Source organism: Sceloporus undulatus, chromosome 2, assembly GCF_019175285.1.
Source record: "Sceloporus undulatus isolate JIND9_A2432 ecotype Alabama chromosome 2, SceUnd_v1.1, whole genome shotgun sequence".
NCBI classification, from domain to species: domain Eukaryota; kingdom Metazoa; phylum Chordata; class Lepidosauria; order Squamata; family Phrynosomatidae; genus Sceloporus; species Sceloporus undulatus.
Window position 1 is genome coordinate 48,655,718 of NC_056523.1, and position 19,119 is coordinate 48,674,836.

The 19,119-nt window shown below is 41.2% G+C and overlaps 1 protein-coding gene across 6 annotated transcripts in view; it reads right to left on the reverse strand.

The window, feature by feature from the left end:
- Window positions 1-6,731: 6,731 nt before the first annotated feature.
- The window catches only part of TMCC1 (transmembrane and coiled-coil domain family 1), a 157,061-nt gene continuing 144,673 nt past the window's right edge, over window positions 6,732-19,119 (reverse strand). For all 6 annotated transcript variants that reach the window (XM_042453212.1, XM_042453213.1, XM_042453214.1 and 3 more), the window contains 2 exons: window positions 14,570-14,705; window positions 6,732-8,855 (listed from right to left, as the gene is read on the reverse strand). In XM_042453212.1, the coding sequence (XP_042309146.1) occupies window positions 8,541-8,855; window positions 14,570-14,705 (451 nt within the window). In that variant the 3' untranslated portion in view covers window positions 6,732-8,540. The remainder of the gene's footprint in view (window positions 8,856-14,569; window positions 14,706-19,119) is intronic.

Here is a 19,119-nt window from a genome sequence, read left to right on the forward strand (position 1 = left end):
ATGCTGAAATCTTGGACAGAATGCAAAAAGTAAGGAAATGGATGGAGAGGCCAAGGAAGGAATGCAGTCATGAAGCCAGGGATGGTGCTTCCAAGCGACAGTAAGATTAAAGCATAATTTCACAGCTAACATAAGCCTGGTACATACTGGCCCTTTGCGGCATCATGGTGATGTGCTAGGGTTGCCTCGGGGCAGCGTTTCCACATGCCCCTCAACCCTAACATGTGACGAGGGTGTCAAAATGGTGGCACCCTGTACACATGGGGTGCAGCCATGGTTACGCAAGTGCCATGCAACATCTGCACGGCGCCGTGCAGCGCTTGTGTAACGAGTGCACCAGTGGTGCACTGTGGTGCACTTGTTACGCTGCCACCGTGGCATAGAAAGAACTCACTTTTTGCAGGTTCTTTTTCCACCGGCGGGAAGCCATGCGGTTTGGCGGCTGCGGCTTCCCTCTGGTGGAAAAAACACCACCAGCAGCCCGGACCTTCAAAGAGGTTTGTACCAGGCCATAGTCTTCTATAAAGATGTATGGACTGATTGTTGCAAATTTGCACCAAATGGGAAGGTAGTTCTGTTGAACAGTGGAAATAAAACTGTGGTGAGGAAAATTTTCTACCACTAGATGGTGCACAAGACCAATAACAACACAAAATAAATCCTGGAAATTTTAAACAAAATTTAAAGGCTAATCAAGATTGCTGGGAAACCCATTTAGTGTTTATGGGCAATTCACATTTTCTCACTCTCAGAGGAGGGTGATAGGAAATCTCTGAATAAATCTTCCTAAGAAAAACCCATGAGGTTTGCTTTAGGGTCTCAGTAAGTTGGAAACTACTTGAAAGCATAGTTTTTTGGGTTTTTTTTGGCTATGAGGCCATGTTTTAGAAGAGTTTATTCCTGACATTTGCCACAGAATACTTGAAGGCACACAATAACAACAAAAAGGCTATGTAGTGAGATCTTGTGGCACCCCTTGTATAAAATGGAAAAACCAAGGTTTGCTTTTGGGAATTTTTAAATATTTTCGAGCAGTAGATGGTTGAATCCATGGATAAAGAATCTGTGGATATGGGGAGTTGACTGTATTATCTATATAACTAATATACAAATGTTCAAAGTTTTTTAATACATTGCCTAACCTAATAAATTAAAAACCAATACAGTACTTCTCCCTAAATGATGAGTTGCAGGCCCTGTGCAGACCTGCCAATAAGGCCAGGCTGGAGGCGGAGTTGGGGTGTTGCATCCACATGATGCATGCCCCAATTTTGCCCCTAGGGTACCATGATGTCACACACTGCTCCATATGGTGCATAGTGTCACAGTACTACTCTGGCGCTGTGTCCACACAACGTAGCTCTAAAGCAGCGCCTTCAAGTCATGACTATCGCACCCTGGAAAGGCTGGATCAGGGCCACGGTGTGCAGTTGCTGAGGCCCCAATCTCGCCCTTAGGGGCGGTCTGCACAGCCCCACAAATACACTGCAATATTATTGAGAACTTCACTAACTCATGTCCTTTCATTTAACTATGCTTGCATGTAATTACAGTGCAGATATGAATATAATTATAGTGCAGATATGTAATTTATGGAATCCAAAGCTTATATTCATCCTGTCCCATGCTCTTAAAACATTCATAAAAGCATAGTTTGATCTCTCAGCTCTTTTACTCCCTTACCTCTATAGGGAAATACTATTATACAGGATTTTTGTTCCAGAACTGTCAAACTAACTGGAATGCAGTGAGAGATGTACAGAAAGAAGAAGGAATGCTTTACTTGCTAGAATCCTGAGCAGGGGATTGAACTAGATGAACATTAAAAGTTTCTTCCAACTTTTAGTCTTGTGTGTATGGTATTGGTTGCCCTTTTAGTAGCTGTTAACACAGAATGGTAACGTTAGTTCATACCCTGAATGCAGTATGCTAAATTGAGTATGTTCCTGTTAACTGAATCCATTCATTCCTCCAAGTAAAATTTCAGCCTTGCAATTACACTGTGAAATAGATTACATCTGAGTGAGCTTCATGGCTGAGCATATATTCAAAAGGCTGGGGATATGCTACCTTATGTTATAATGGCAAATACAGAACATGCTAGTCTTCAGAAAGAACTGAAGAATTACTACTGTTCAAGAGAGTCCACCACCTCCCCAATACTATTTTTTCAATACTTTGTAATGGTTTCACTGAATGGTGAAGTGTGTACAAGTGTATATTCAAAGAAACAGAGGCAACTAAAGAGTGACCACTTGACCCAGTGTCATTAACAGTGAATCTTAACACATTTACTCTTAATAAGTGTACCAACAGCCCAGTCCAAAGCCTCCGCTGTGTCAAGAAGGCTGTTGCCCAGACTCAGATCCATGTAGAGCAGTTGTCACTATTTCAGCACCAACACAGAAAGTAGCACAACTGAGATGAATATGGCTCAAAGCTTTCTCCCTGCTGAGCGGTAGTCTTGTAATTGCATTGCAGCATGCCTAGAGCCCTAATCTAGTGCACTACGGCAAAGAAAGTGTGTTGGACTTATTTTGTGGAGACTGAAAGCTATCGTTCTCTTTGGACCACCTCTTCTGCAGACCTTGTCTGGCCAGAGTAAGTTCAACAGATAAAATCTAGCAGAAAAAAACTGCTGACCCTTGCTAGGGTCCAATGTGAGTAGAGAATGTATCTTACATGCATACAGAATTCAACATCAAGAGGTTTCTTGGTGGACAAATTGATATGAAGCTCTTTGAAGGTAGTAAGTACAAAACTCACTGTTTGGGTCAATTTAGCCCACAAAACAAATGGTTTGCATACAGAAAGTTCCAGTTGCAGTTATTTACATCTCCTATGACAAAGGATCTTATTAGCATAAGACTCTGAAATGTTTCTGCCAGTCAGAGCAGACAGTATTGAGTTATGTAAAATACTGTAGTCAGCCCTCCACTTTTGTTGTTTTGACTTTTGCAGAGTTGCTTATTTGTGGATTTGCTTACTATATTCTCTCTAGGAATCTCTTGGTCCTCCAGCGCAACTCTGCTGGAAATTGACCATAGAGTTGTGCTGGACAACATAGAGGTTACTAAAGAAAACACTTCTCTGGGAATCTGTTGGTTCTTCAGTATGATCCCATGGTTAACTTCTGGCAGATGCTGATCACAGAGTTCTGCTGGAGGACCTAGAGATTCCTAGAGCAGTGTTCTCACAGTATTCCTGGTGGGGCCTGACCAGAGCAGAATAGAGTGGCACTATTTCTTCCTTTGATCTAGACACTATACTTCTATTGATGCAGTCTAAAATCGCATTGGCTTGTTAGCTGCCACATTGCACTGTGGACTCATGTTCAACTTGTGGTCTACTTGGACTCCCAGATCCCTTTCACTTGTAGTTTTATTCAGCCAGGTGTCGCCCATCCTATATCTGTGCATTTCATTTTTCTGCCCTAAGTGCAGTACCTTACATTTCTCCGTGTTGAAATTCATTCTGTCCTCTGCTCCATTATCCTCAGGTTGAGCACCTTTTGCCTTTTCTGAGAAGACTGAAGCAAAGGTGTTGAGTAATTCTGCTTTTTCTCTGTCCCGTTAGCAATTTGCCATCTTCTCCATGTAGTGGCCAAACCATTTCCTTCTTCCTTTTGCTTCGGACATATCCAAAAAAGCCCTTTTTATTGTTCTTAACCTCTCTAGCAAGCCTGAGTTCATTCTGTGCTTTAGCTTTTCTGACTTTATCCCTGCTCACTATTTGTTTGAATTCCTCTTTTGTGATTTCCCCATTTTTCCATTTCTTATACATGATCCGTTTAAAACTTAACTCAGTTGAAAGTTCTTTACTCATCCATCCTGGTTTCTTGAGACATCTCCCATTTTTCTTCCTCATTGGAACTGTTTTAAATTGTGCCTTCAGTATCTCCCTTTTAAGAAACTCCCATCCATCTTCAACTCCCTTCTATTTTAATATTCCTGACCATGGGATCACCCCCAGTATTTCTCTAAGTTTACTGAAATCCGCTCTCCTAAAGTCTAGAATGCGTGTCTGACTATGCCTGGCTTCTCCTTTCAATTGCATAACAAACTCCAGGAGAACATGGTCACTTCCACCTAAGAATCCCACCACTTGCACTCCATTAACAAGGTCATCTCTGTTGGTTAGGATCAGATCCAAAATAGCTGATCCCTTTGTTGCCTCTTCCACTTTTTGGACAATGAAATTGTCCCCAAAGCAAGTAAGGAATTTGTTAGAACATCTGGAAGGCCATGTTTTCCCCATCCTCATTTTAAATCTTAGCACATCATTACACTTGCAGTATACCCCTTGTCCCTCCATAGTCTATTTTTAGAAATATTGACAGCACACAATATTTAATATCTGAGGTTTTTATTTAATTTTATATACAGTATGTGTCACAGACAAACCTGTGACTACCAGACAAGACAAAAGTCAATCCCTCTCAACAATTAGCAGCTTAAAGATCTATAAACTACAGTGTTACCTTCACAAGTGTCATATCTGTACTCTTCATCCCGTGCAAGTGAGTTTTTAATACTTTTTTAAAAATGCACTTACAACTAGGTCAGTGGCCTACTAATGCACAATATCACCCTGCATACACAACACAGACACGCACACGCACACACACAGAACTCTTTAGCCACATTCGAAATGCTCTTAGAACTGGTAGGTGAGCTGACCAAGAGAAATGCCCACCCACTTGCTTTCACCACCTGGTTTCTTGGCTTGTACTGCTTGTAGCTTTTGTTTCCTAAGGTCCTACTCCCAACGAAAGGGCCGGAAATGCTAAGCCTTTTCAGGTCAGTGCATCAACCAACAAAATTCCCAAAATTATGAAGGTATCCATAAAGTTGGAATAAACAAGTAATCAACTGTGAAAACACACAATGTCATCACTGAGTTCATATTCAGAATGAACTCAGTATCATGCAATGGCAGGAAGTAAAAAATCTAAATATGGTAACATTTTACTTGACTTCTTAATAGCTAAATAAAAGGGAAAGAACAAAATGTCTTATGAACCATGGAAAGTATGTTGACTTGTAACATCTCTTTCCATCAAGGCAACTTGTTACATTCAGCCTCCCACCCCAACACTTGATATGCAATTAATGTACTTTTACCTTATCCAAATAGGAAATTCTGCAATTCCACAACTCAAGAGGGCCACACCAGTAATAGTAGAAATAAGAATGTCACATACACACACTCTCACTCACTCACTGGCAGCTTTTGCCTTTAACAAGTCAACCAGGAATGCTTCACCTTTAAGAAAAAGAATACACCACTTGCTAAGGAATTGGGAATTTTAAAGCTAAAGTCACATTTTCAAACAATTAACATTGTTAAACAGTTTGATGCAATCACAGCCCTTCAGACTGACAGGAGTGGGGAATGTATGATCTACTAGCAAAAAAGGCAAAATGATGACACAAGAGATAATGGTGGGGTAGTCAAGAGACTGGATGCAATTTCACAAAGCATGGACAGCGCTTTTTTTTCCAGATTTCAAAAAATAAAAATAAATAAATTGAGAACTACAAAGCAAAAGCCTTCACAGAAGAGTTTTGGAGATCTGGAATCCTATTAATTATTTTTCTTTTCCTTCAGATATTGTATATTCAGCATTCAAACACTGTAACTGATTTTTTCTTACAGGTGGAAGACTAAAAACCCTTTCAGATTTTATAGGGTAATGAGCATCAAAAGTACATACTTTATTGATTCATTTCCCATTGCTTTGTACCCTGAGCTCAACTTGGTTTATAGTAAAAATCTGAGAATAATGCCAGGAATTTCTGGAAGAGGCTAATTTGAGACATACCAGTTGCAATCCACCTTGTTACTAAGTTTAGAGTATCACTATGAAAATTAGGGAGAGGGGATAGGGAAAGTAAGATGCTTTTGGGTCTGTGATATATTAGGCAGTGTCAGCGTAAATTCAACAAAGTGTTGCCATGGCAGACCAAGATAACAGTAATATAATAATCTGATTCTGTATCTCTAACACTAAGGAAACAGAAATGTTTATTTTGGGGCTCAAGTCTATTGAAATTGGCAACTTATTTCCTTAAAAGGACAGGCAAGATATTTGCCTTGTGGCAAGGTGTGATGATATTGCTATGAGGAATTTGAGTACACAAAGAGCCATGAGTCTGAAACTGATATGGAAAATCTCTTCAGTTAAGATAGAGGCAGAAGGAAAATTTCCTGTTGCTGCCTAATAGCAACCAGAAGAACAAATCCCATTTATGAATGCAAAGTGAATCACAACACAGTTCTAGAGAATAAAGCCCTAACAGCAAGAGTTCCTGCATTCCCTGTCAGACATCATTGTAGGTCACTTGGGTATTGTCAGGTTCTTAGACAGAACACTGGCCAAGGATGAATTACAATAAGTGATAAAATGCCATCAATGTAGAAGATTTTTTCTCTCTTTTTACCGCTTCAGAGTGAAAACAAACAGCCAGAATTAAGAATGAGTCTGAATTCTATAAACCCTGTAGGCCAGTATAAAGAAAAGGCTCCAGAAAGACTTGACACCACAACATTTCTACAATCCCAGGGCCAAGCCACATGGCTCCAAAACACAAGGAAGGAGCTCAAGCACCTTCTTATGCCACTTCTCTTCCCAATGTGTCTTGCCCAGAGCACATTTGGGGGGGGGGGGGGGGGGAGGGGGCCCCGCTTTGCTTGGCAGGGGGGGGGGGGGGCCGGGGGGGGGTTCGGGGGCCGGGGGGGGGGGGGGGGGGGGAGGGCACCACAAGCCAATGGCAACTCTGTTTCCCTCAGTCTTGGTAAGGTACAACCAGTTGTCTGTAAAACTGTACAGGCTCTCACTATGACAGACTATATGGAAACAAGATGCAGAGCGGGGCTATAAACATACCAGAAAACACCAACAGTAAGAATTGTCAGTTTGCTAATAGGACAACTTTGGTTTCAGTTATCAGGGGTTTATTTGAATCATAAATTGACTCAGAAGTATATAAAGCAGAGGGAGGTAATATGTGACACTTCAGTGTTGCCAGACTGCAACTCCCATCTCCAATGACTGCTGGCTAAGGCAGATAGGAGCTGCAGTCCAACAGTTGAAAAGCTACATGTTCCCTGCCCCAATGTAAAGGACTGGTCCTTTGCTTCCTTAATCATTTAATCTTTCCTTAAGCATAACAGGGTCATTTTGTAAATAGACCTGAAGCTGACTGGACTTAGGTTATTCCAGTTACAACCCCAACTTTGGCATGCAAGAGCCTAAATAGAAAGTTTAAGTCCTATGAATGATCAGTGAGATTAAGATTCCCAGGTACCAATTGCTTTTTACAGAACAGAACTTTGACTCACTCAGTTACCTTTCTTCTTTCCTTAAAAACAAGAAAATATTCTGAGTCTAGATGCAACAGACCCAGGGATGAGATTTTAATTCTCCTCCTCTGCCATAAAAGAAAAAGAAACTATCAAGAAGACTGATAGGAGGAGAAACAAAATCTCTTTTTATGTTGCTGCATCTGCAAGTTAAAGAGGAAACAGATCACATCAGAAAAGGTCTGTATTCGAGATGCATTAGAAGCTGTTTCTCCTCAGGACTGGTTCAGGACAAAACAGCTCACATTTATTCACACATTTCTTCATTTAAGAACATCACTTCTTTATTTTAAAAGGGAAAAGAAATGACCTGCCCAACCACTGAATTCAAAAACAACCCCCAATAAGAATAATTAAAAAATCCTATTAGAAACAATAAGGAAGCACTGAGAGTTTGAGTATTACACTCTTCAAGTATGCCATTCGGATTTTTAAATCTGTGACTATACACATATTAAAAAACAGTAAAAGTGCGACCAAGGGCATTTACTTAAAGTATTTAAAGGGCTACTTCAAAATACTGTAGTACAACTGTGCAGTAACTGTGTATGGTCTAACTCTTCCACTTCATATCCCTAGCCAAAAAATTGAACAGGTTTTAGGGAGAGAGTGTGGAAGCCAGGTTAGAAGAACAAACAAACCCAGCAACAGATCCAGGGAGTTCCATGCATTGCATTGGTCTTCCATTAGAGAAAGCCACCCTGAAGCTATACATTCGGACATGGAATGTGGTCAGGTTTCACAGTAGCATTATGGGGTCATCATGGTACCGATGTGCACTGGATTAATCTTTGTTATGCTTTATGTAAATGTCTTTTCTTCTTCAGAAATTGTTTAGTACAGTAGTTTGAGTCATAATTTAAATTGCCCGTTGGTGTGCTTCAAATTGGTGTTTTTGTACACTTAAGGAATAATAAGATTTGCATCCAAAGAGAACCATGCTACATAAAAATTATCCAGGATATTTTCCAAAAAAGAGCTCTTGAATAAAATCTAAAAAACACTATTGCCAATGTGTCTCACAGAGAGAAAAAACGTTATTTTAACTGTAAACAAATTCACACTCTGACACTTTTAAAACTTCAGCGGAGGAAGGAGTTGCTGACTAAGCTTTGCCATGCTCACTTTGCCAGAGGACTCTGGAATGAGGGGGCAACAGCCAGTTCTTCGTAACATCATCTAGGGGGTGAAAAGAACCGTTCCAAATAGCCAGTAATCGCATCCCAGTGCTTCCAGAAAAAGGCAATGAAGACCACTACAAGTAAAGTGCTGAACGTCCTGCTGCGAGTTTTCACGAGGGGGACAACACAGTTGGCCACCGTGGAGACAAAGACCAACAGAACTGCCATGACAGCCAAGAGGATGTTGATTAATTTCCCCAGGAGGTTTCTGGCAGTAGCATTCTCCAGGCCTTCTAGTTGGACCACTTGCTGCTGTTGCTGCTGCAGTTCCATCTTAGAGATTCTTGTCTGACATGCCTCTAGGGCCTCCTGGGAAGCAGAAGGAAGAAAAGGTCACTAATCACATCACACCCAACTTCATCTAAGGTAACACTGATTTATTTCAGTGGGCCCTTGGTATCCGCTGGGGTTTGGTTTCAGAGTCTGCCATACATACCAAAATCCATGGATACTCAAGTCCCACTAAATACAATGGCATAGTGAAATGGTGTCTTATATAAAATAGAAAAATCAAGGTTCGCTATTTGGAATTTGTATCTTTTTTGCAATATTTTCAAGCCGTGGATGCCTGAATCCATGAATAAAAGTGCCCTGTAGATATGGAGCTGACTGTATATTCTGCCTTATTACATTATTTATATTTGGCCTTTCAAGCTAAAGGAGAACTCCTCCAAGATGGCTTACAAGTATCCATCCAACAGGGCAATGGCATAGTAGAAGACTCTGCAAGGGAAAAGGGGTAGGGGCATTCAGCCAGAGCAGATAGTCTCAGCTATTTGGTCTTATTCATGCATCCTTTCCACAGCAGAACTGGTAGTCAAGTCTCAATGGGGAAAGTGAAACTGCCTTTATCCAAATGTTCTGAGGAAGGGAGAGGGACTTGACACTGTTTTGGACTGCTGTCTACTTGCATGGTAAAGACCATGAGTATGTTACTGGGCATATGTGCATGGCGTCATTCCAGTCTGCTGATGAGATCAGGTGCCATGAACAAAAGGCAGATGGCAATGATGAAGAACAGGGCCTGACACATCCTCTAAGGAAAGAGCTTGTGATGCACAAACTGCAATGTCTCTGGCATTCCTGGAGCCTCAGTTATTCACTGCAGGATGTGAGTCATGTCTACTGGTTTTATACCCTGCAGCAAAAATGATGGTCCCTCTTCACCACATAGTTTATACAGGGACTTTATATTGTGAGCAGGAGGATTCAGTCTTATTGTTTTCATAAGAACAAACACTCAATGCTTTAGCGCCGGATATAAAGATTTCATTTCAACAGAAATTGATGGTAGCTAGCTCTAAGGGTTTTCCATGTCATGCTTTGATGTCAGTGGCCTCCATTGTACAAATAGCACTACACGGGGATATGAAATGAGAAGCTGAAGCCTTTCAGATGCCAGAGATTACTCCCAGTTCTCACCTAATTCTTAGCTACCTGCCTAAAAAGAAAAATTTCCTGCATGGCGCAGTGGTTAAATGCCTGTACTGCAGCCACTCATTCAAAACCACAAGGTTGTGAGTTCGAGACCAGCAAAAGGGCTCAAGCTTGACTCAGGCTTGCATCCTTCCGAGGTCGCTAAAATGAGTACCCAGATTGTTGGGGGCAAATTAGCTTACAGTTGTAAACCGCTTAGACACTGTTTAGGTGGTATGAAGTGGTATATAAATGAAGCTTGTTTGTTTGGATGTTCCCATCTCATACATAAATAACAAAGGTAATATTTCATGGTATAAGCCTACAGTCACAGTTACACCACATTTTGAGTACTAGCATATCACAGTTAACAAAGCCTCTGACCGCTCCTTTCTACAAAATCTTTTTATGCTCCCCAGCACCTCTTTCCTCCTCCTTCTCTGTCTAGCTGGACATTTTTAGCACCCATCAGTATTGTTAGGATGATGTAGGGCTACAGAAACATAGATATTTGGTGTCAGGTTGCAGCTTAGTGGCTGCACTAAATAGTGGCAAGAAGCAGTGCTTAAGCTGGAAAACTACGGGATTCTGCTGTTGCTGACCCTACTGTAGCTTTGCCTACAACAGGCAAAGTAAACAGCAGTTACTCCAAGAATCATCTAATGAGCATGCATAAACAAAACAAAACAAAACAAAACAAAAAGAAAAGGGGACAGCAGATATATCTGCCTCACCAGCTACAGCCCAGAATGTTAAAAAAGCACAGACCTAGAAGTATGGCCACCTAAATGGAAATGATAGGAAAAGTGCAGGTTGGTAAAAAAATATATCCCTGGAGTCATTTTGGAAGATGCTTTCAAGTGGTCTCTAGAAAATCCAAAACATTTTTGTTTATGTATGTTTACTTGACTTGGGTTGTTTTATTTTATATATGCATAATTTAGTTTTGAGTAAAATGTTAGCTGAAAGATGTTGAACTGCTCTTCTTTTGGGCGGTGTAATAAAGAAGTAATTTGTACTGAGACTGAAATAGTTCCACCAGAGTAGATAACTCCCTTTAGGTCACCAGTAGCAATAGCAATAGCAAGTACATTTCTATATTGCTTATCAGTGCACTTAAGCACTCCCTAAGCAAAACAAACAAACAAACAAGCTTCATTTATATACCACTTCATACTGCCTAAGCGGTTTACAACTGTAAGCTAATTTGCCCCCAACAGTCTGGGTACTCATTTTAGCAACCTTGGAAGGATGCAGCCTGAGTCGAGCTTGAGCCCTTTTGCTGGTCTTGAACTAACAACCTTATGGTTTTGAGTGAGTGGCTGCAGTACAGGCATTTAACCACTGCGCCACCAGGGCAGGGCTAAGCAGTTTACAAAGAGTAAGCTAATTGCCCCCAACAATCTGGGTATCTTATATACTTGACTATAAGTCGAGAAATTTATGCCCCAAAATGGACTCCAAAATCAAGGGTAGACTTGTATACGGGGCAATAAGTTACTACTGCTGATAAAGTTCATAAAAGAAGTGCCCACTTTCCTCTGTAGCCAGGTAAACAGCTCCCCATTTGAGTCCTGGCAGGCTCTTCTCTCTCTCTCTCTCTCTGTGTGTGTGTGATCCCTCAGCCTTCCCTCACAGCCAGAGCTAACAAGCAGCTGTTGAGGGAAGGGACACAGAGAGAGGGAGTATGCCCAGGCTTGGACACCATTTTGAAAGCCAAGAGCCTGGAAATGTTGGGGTTAGGAGCAGAGGGAAAAAGAGAGGTTTGTGCCCTTTTTTTTGCAAGCCATGAGCCTGGAAATGATGGAGTCAGGAGCAAGGGGGAAAGAGACCTTGGAAGGATGCAAGCCTGAGTCGAGCTTGAGCCCTGGCTGGTATTGAACTCGCAACCTTATGGTTTGTGAGAGAGTGGCTGCAGTACAGGCATTTAACCACTGTGCCACCATGGCTCTTCTAGATATTGGGACATAAAAAATCTTAACCTATTCCCAAACAGAATGTAAGCCTGGGGTGGGAGTGCTCATATCATGACACTGCTGAAATTTCCTGATCTCAGAAGGCGCGAGGAGTAGAGTTAGTTAGGAACAAGTCTGTCCTCAAGTGGATGAAAGAATGAAGCACCGGTTTGGTAGACAGGGCACATCACTCTTAATACTTATTTGTCAATGACTATGTGGCTATTGCCATTGGAGTAGGACAAAGGAGCTTTACAGCTCTTTATTGTACCTCAAATTTATCTTAGGGATCATTTGCTACGGCAGGTTTCCAGCTGGAAAGGAGGAGTGGGGCAATTCAAAGCAGACACACAAAACTCCTCTTCTGCTGCTCTTGCCTCCTCCCCATGTCTGCTCCATATCTCCAGATTGGCCTGTCATGGAGAAAAGTGGGCTGCCTTGGAGAAAGGAGGGGTGGATGCTCCCATGGCAGACCCCTATTCTAAACACACGTGCTAGCTGCCTTCATAGTTAATCCACGCCCACCCCCTAAACGCTGTTACCTGCAGCATCAGTATAGGATTGCCCAGGCTTTTGATACTTGGGGAAATGTGCTACTTACAAACCTATTAAAATTATTAGGTTATGGCTTTGATAATTGCTGTTATACATCTTGTAATGCCCACTCTGCAGCTGTAGCTTTCTAAATTTAACTTCTCAGACTTTGGAACTTTACATACCCAGACCAAAGCCCAAAATAAACAAACAAAAACTCTTTCCCTTCAAACTCACCTTATTTGAACAAGCAACACTGACTGGGTTTGATTGTTTATTTATTTATGGTATTTATACCCCACCCTTCAGCCCTAACGGCTATCAGAGCGGCTTGCTTCCTGACAGGATAGAGTGGATGTACAAAGCCAGCTACTGTCATTAATTTTATGTCTTTGATATTAAAATCATTGACAGATACATCCTGCCATCAGCTTACTGGAAATAATACCATAAACACAATTGCTTTTCTTTTAGGACTGGGAGACAGAGCAGCTTCACAGCATTAAAAACAGTACAATAATGGTAATTTTTAAAAAAAGTACACTGAAAAGGATTTTTAAAGTGGTCCAACATCCCAACCTGTCCTTATAGTAATTCCCTAAATGCCTGTGTGAACAGGTAGGTTTTCAGCTGCCAGTGGAAGGCCATCAAAGAGGGAGCCATTCTGATCTTCCTGGGCAGGGAGTTCCTGAGTCTAGGGGCAGCCACCGAGAAGGCCCTCTCTCGCATCCCCATCAAATGTGTTTGTGATGGTGTTGGGACAGAGAGAAGGGCTTCACCAGAGGATCTCAGAGTCCGGGCCGGTTCATACCAGGAGAAATGGTTTGCAAAATAGTGTGGACCTGAGCTATGTAGGGTTTTGTAGGTAATTACCAGCACCTTGAATTGTGCCTGGAAACAAACTGGCAGACAATGAAGCTGTTTCAACAGGAGCATTGTATGGCCTCTGTAATCTGCCCCTGTTAACAGCCTGGCAGCAGCTATTTGAACCAGCTGAATTTTCCGAATACTTTTCAAAGGCAGCCCCATGTAGAGCCATTACAGTAGTCCAAACGAGATGTAACCAAGGCACGTACGGCAATTGCCAAATCTGGCTTCTCAAGGAACGGGCGCAGCTGGCGTACAAGTTTTAAATATGCGAAAGCACTCCTGATCGCAGCAGAGACCTGGGCCTCCAGGTTCAAAGCTGAGTCCAAGAGTACCCCAAACTGCAAACCTGTGTCTTCAGGGGGAGTGTGACCCCATCTAACACAGCCTGGATCCCTACTCCCTGATCTCCCTTCCGACTGACCAGAAGCACCTCTGTCTTGTCTGGATTAAGTTTCAACTTGTTTGCCTCCATCCAGTCCATTACTGATGACACTGGTTTAGGACCAGGACAGCCTCCTTAGACTGAGGTGGGAAGGAGTAGTAGAGTTGAGTGTCACCTGCATATTGATGACATCGCACCCCAAAACTCCAGACAACCTCTCCCAGCTGTTTCATGTATATGTTAAACAGCATAGGGGACAACACAGAAGGTCAATGGCCAGGGGGTCGAACACGAGTCCCCCAGTACCACCTTCTGAGTTCACCCCTCCAGGAAGGAACGGAGTCACTGTAGAGCAGTACCTCTAAGCCCCATCCCAGAGATGTGGTCCAGAAGGATACCATGATTGATAGTATCAAAAGCCACTGAGAGGTCCAGGAGAACCAACAGGGACACATTTCCCCTGTCCAGTTTCCTGAGTAGGTCATCCACCAAGGCGATCAAGGCTGTCTCTGTTCCATAGCCAAGTCTAAAACCAGATCGAAATGGATCTAGATAATCCGTTTCATCCAGAAACCCCTGGAGTTGGGAAGCTACCACACGTTACAAAACCTTGCCCAGAAATGAACTTTGTGAACTTTGGGATTTAAAGGAGAAGACCTTATTATATGATACTAGGCAGACTTATTTTGATAGGGAACTTGTGAACAGCAAACACATAACATTAGCATATACTGGAGTCAGAGCAAAAGAAAAAAGGCAGCATTGAAATCAGAATAAGAACAGAACAACAGTTGCAAAAAAAAAAAGAAAAAAGCATCAGCAGACACCATTTCAATAAGGTGGAAATTTACATCATTTTCACCAACCTGGATGTCTCTGGCTCGTTCATAGGACTGATAAGCTATTTTTTCCTCCATGCTAGCCAATTCCTGCTTTAAATTGAGGATCTCATTCTGGTGGAGCTCAGTCAGGTCATTCAGCTGCTCTTCCAGCCGCTCACATCTAGAAAAGAGAATGTGGATGTTACTTTCTTGCAATGAAAGCTTACCAGGCTAAGGTGACAGCACCAATAATTCTGAAAAGAACAGCTGGTGGACTCAACTTTTGAAGATAAAAAAACACTTTAGACTTTCTGAGATGGTATTTCCACTTTCACCTCTGTACGGTTTTAAAGTATTCTTGACAGGACACTGAGAATTATCTTCATTTAAAAGTACCTGAACATTAACTTGAAAATAATCTTCCTAATCCCAAACCCTGGCATACATTAGATAATGCAAAGTGGAGGCTTGAGCATTACTCACGGTTACCTGAGAGTAAACACCACTGAACAACGTAATTGTGAATCAGTACACACAGAGCTGGGCAACAAGAATCCAATGCTGTCATGCACATCAATGTAAGGTCACATGAACAGACTTCATAAGTTAAATAGCCATGAATAACTTGACTAGCCTGATTGAAGCTATTTACATTCATCCGGAAAAGGACGTGGGAATAGCTGGCTCCAAAGTTTAACAATACAAAAGGAAGTACTAATTTAAACATTACAAGCCGTGGGCCTATAATTGCAAATGAACTCAACAAACAAATACATGTAGGTATGTGCACACTTTAATGATTGCTCTCAGGCTATGAAAACAGAAGGGCAGATAAAAATTTACACAGCAAGTTCCTGTAGTAAGAAGGAAGACCCAAAAAGTATTTTGTTGGCTTCCTTCAAAGGAAAATATAGAACATTTAATGTCAAATTTACATTCCTTTTACTTACAAACAAACAGGATTTGATAATGCACATTCCATATGCTTAATTCAGAAGAAACATGGATGCAGTCAAACCACCACCTACAGAGCTGGGGCCTAGGAAAGAGATTGGCATTATGCCTTACACTTTAGGAAGGCAGGCCAAACCAAACTAAATGTTCCTGTGCAAGTTAATCTGTGCTTCATTCTGGCATCTGATTTCTATGCCAAGTCCCAAACCTCCAAATATATCAAAGAAAAATATAGTGAAGTGCCTTCCACATAGGGTTGCCATAATTCTCTTTGTGGTAAAACGTAGGACATTCAAGAAAAATGGAGGACATGACCAACTAAAAACCAAAAACATTACTAATATAAAAATATTAGCATTAAATATAAATAAAACAAAACATTAATATAATATAATATTATGCCCTGCTCTGGATCTCCTTGGGGCTTGGACATTCCAATTCCTTGAAAAACTAGGATTGTCCTGGGATATGGCAACCCTATTTCCACAACCCCTTACAGGGAGCCTTCACACAAAATTAGGACTTTGCAGATCAGCTAGGAAAATTTCCAGATAGACCTGCATTCCAACAGCTCTGTCTAGAAATTGCAGGTGCTTCTACAGGGAGGGCTCTCAGCCCTGGCCATCTGCTGGAAACTAAAAGCTGATTTCACATTACTTTAAAACTGCAGTATATGATTATGTTCTATTCATGTCTCCTTTCTTGACCCTTCATGCTCACCATACCTTTGTTTTCTGACATGCTGATGTAAATAAAGGACCTACATCATTTTAGCATCCCTAAGTTTTTTGCTTGTATATATTTGGAAAATTTAGAAAAGCAGAGTGTCTGCTCTGTAGGGCAAGTAGACTGCAGCCTCACGCCTGTCAAAATATGGTTACAATGGGATGGACTCACTTTTTGTATTCAATTTCATGCTTGTCCATTGGCTTTTATGGTTAGTTTCACATGAAATAAAGCTAAAAATGCAGAATTTTGTTGCATCCTCAACATCCCCTTTTACCCATGGTTGAAAGAGCTCTTTTCATTTAATATTTCCAAATGTTATTTCTTCAAAGGTAAAAAGGAAAGTAGCTGCTAAATCTGACAAGGTTTCATTACACCTGTATTTATATCTATATCTTGCTGTTCCTGTGCAATTTTTCTCTTATTTCAGCATAGTGAATTTTCCCAGATAATAATAATAAAACAAGTGAAGCATTGAAAGAGAACGGCAGCCTTATAGCCAGATGCTATATACATTTATTCCAAAATAATCACCATGTTCAGTGTGTTCACGCCCTACTTTGTGTGCTAAGAAAAAGATTGGGAGAGGGAATGGAACATGCTTTGCAAACCATGAAATGGCTCAAAGGAAGAGTATCAAAAAAGAGCATCTTCACACATCTTTCTCACAGACAATTCCTCCCCTGCTTTGCCTCAACCGAATAGTATTTCTTCAATTCCTTTTTGCCATTTGAAAGAAGATGAATAGAGTATGCAGAGTGGGCTTTGTCTCTTTACTTACACTTTCTATGTGCAGTTTAGGACTGGGAAACTTCTACTAGGGTACTGCTCTTCCCTTTTCTGGCCAACACACACTCTCTCTAATTATTTTACAAATTTACAAGCTCTCAGTTCTCATTTCATTATTCTCATGACATATATAAAAATTATCAAACTTATTAAGTAATTTCAATAGTATTTCCCTCAAATTCAAAAATACACAAAATTCCTTGGTTTTCCTGACATTAAGACCTTTATGCTCCAAATTAGATATTACACTTTGTCATTTTTGTCCTTTATATTCTAAAGCCTATAAAGACTCCTTCAACTCTTGTTCAATTATAAACATTCAACCCTCGTACTTGCTTTGTTACTGCCATGTCTTTTTGCAAAATTCTAGTATGGGAAACCATACTTCCTCTATTTTTCCTATATTCTCATCATTCAACCAAGCGGTTAGTCTGTCCATCTTTTCTATGGCAAAAAGTTTTAGAAGCCAGATATTTAATAATGTTTTTTTATTATTAAATTTCTCTTTTGTATTCTTAACTTTGGAAGTTTCAATCTGGATCTTCCTTGATCCTCCTTCACAGTGTCCGTTATCTCATCTGTTGTTCCGTCTCGTCGTCCCATCCCATCTTCCTTCCGTTGAATTTTTCTCTAACTCTTGAATCTTTCTTTAACTCTCCAATTCTCTTGATATGTTGTCTTGTTCCTCATCCTCCTTCCGTCGCACCTTTCTCTCCTCTTTACTGCTTATATTTTTTGCTAATCCTTTGTTAAATCACCGTTGTCTCAGCCTCCTTCCATCACACCTTTCTTTCTCCACTCTGCAATCTTGTTTTCCTTTCTCCTTCTCTATGCCACCTCACAGTCGTCTGCCATCTCCTCTCCTCTCCTTGTTAGTTCCCTGCCTCCTTCCCAAGTCCACTTCAATATTTCCTAACTTTTAAACTTTCTTGCTTCGATACTCTTTCTCTGTTTCACTTTCTCTCCAGTTTCTGTTCACTTTGTTTGTGTCCCTTGGTTTAGATCTCACCCCTTCCACTCCTTTGTAAACTTGTATTCTCCTTTCTCAGCCCGGTCTAGTTGTTACTTTGGAGAAGGGCCAAGTAATCGTCCCAAATCTGTCTAATTTTATTGATTCAGAAATTCTGGCTGTGTTTGAAAGAAATTAAAATGTCCGAAGAGCGTGTTGAGTCCTAACGTCAGGTTCTCACTGCTGCCTCCTTGAATATTTTTCTTTCTTTTAGAAAGTGGCTGGCCAGCTACCCTGCAATCTTGCCCCATGGGTTGGGAATCACAGCCGTGATCCCCTCTCCACTTGAGGACAAAGGTCCCCTTTGAGTGCCCTACCACTACCCTCCTCCTGAAGAGTGGATGCTTGGGGATTTAAAAAAAACACCTGGTACCCAGTAGTGGCAATCCTCCGGACGAGCCTCGTCTCATAGGACCTGTCGCCTTGCCATCACCACTGGAAGTCCTCTGGCCAGCTCTTTTGTTGTTGTTAACCGCCTCTGAATTGATCCTGACTCATGGCAAGCCTTCCTACCCCTCACTGCTCTGCTTAGATCCTATAAATTCACTTCCTTAATTCACCTCCTTAGTAGATTGCATCGTCTAGCATGTGGTCTTAACTTTCTAATCCCTCCACCTTTCCTAACATTATTGTCTTTTCCAGTGAGCTCTACTTATGGGAATTTTCTTCCTAGTGCTTGGTTGATTTTGAGGTGGGGGGGAGGAGAGGGGAATAAATTGAGCTTCACTCTGTACTTGCAATCCAAGGTACTGCTGTCAGATAAGTAAGCAAGGATTTAGACTTGGTCAAGTTTATTCTGGTGATAACAACATGAATGTTCATATATGAAGCTGTGTCCCCCTTTTTTATTGTTGGACTATTTAGTGTGCATTTGTTCCCCTTCCCATAAAACTGATTCTTGTATTATGGACACTGTGAAAAGCATAACATTCATTTGTGTTGCACCCTTTACAGAACATACTTATTTAGGAAAGTAGATTCCCCCTTCCCTCTGCCATCCTCTTCTCAAATCTGCTCTGGAGATCTGGAAGATTCTCCTTAAAAGAAAATGTCTATGTATAGGTGCATGGGTCTCCAGAGAACCAGAAAATTTCACTGTATAGAAGGTCTACTGAAA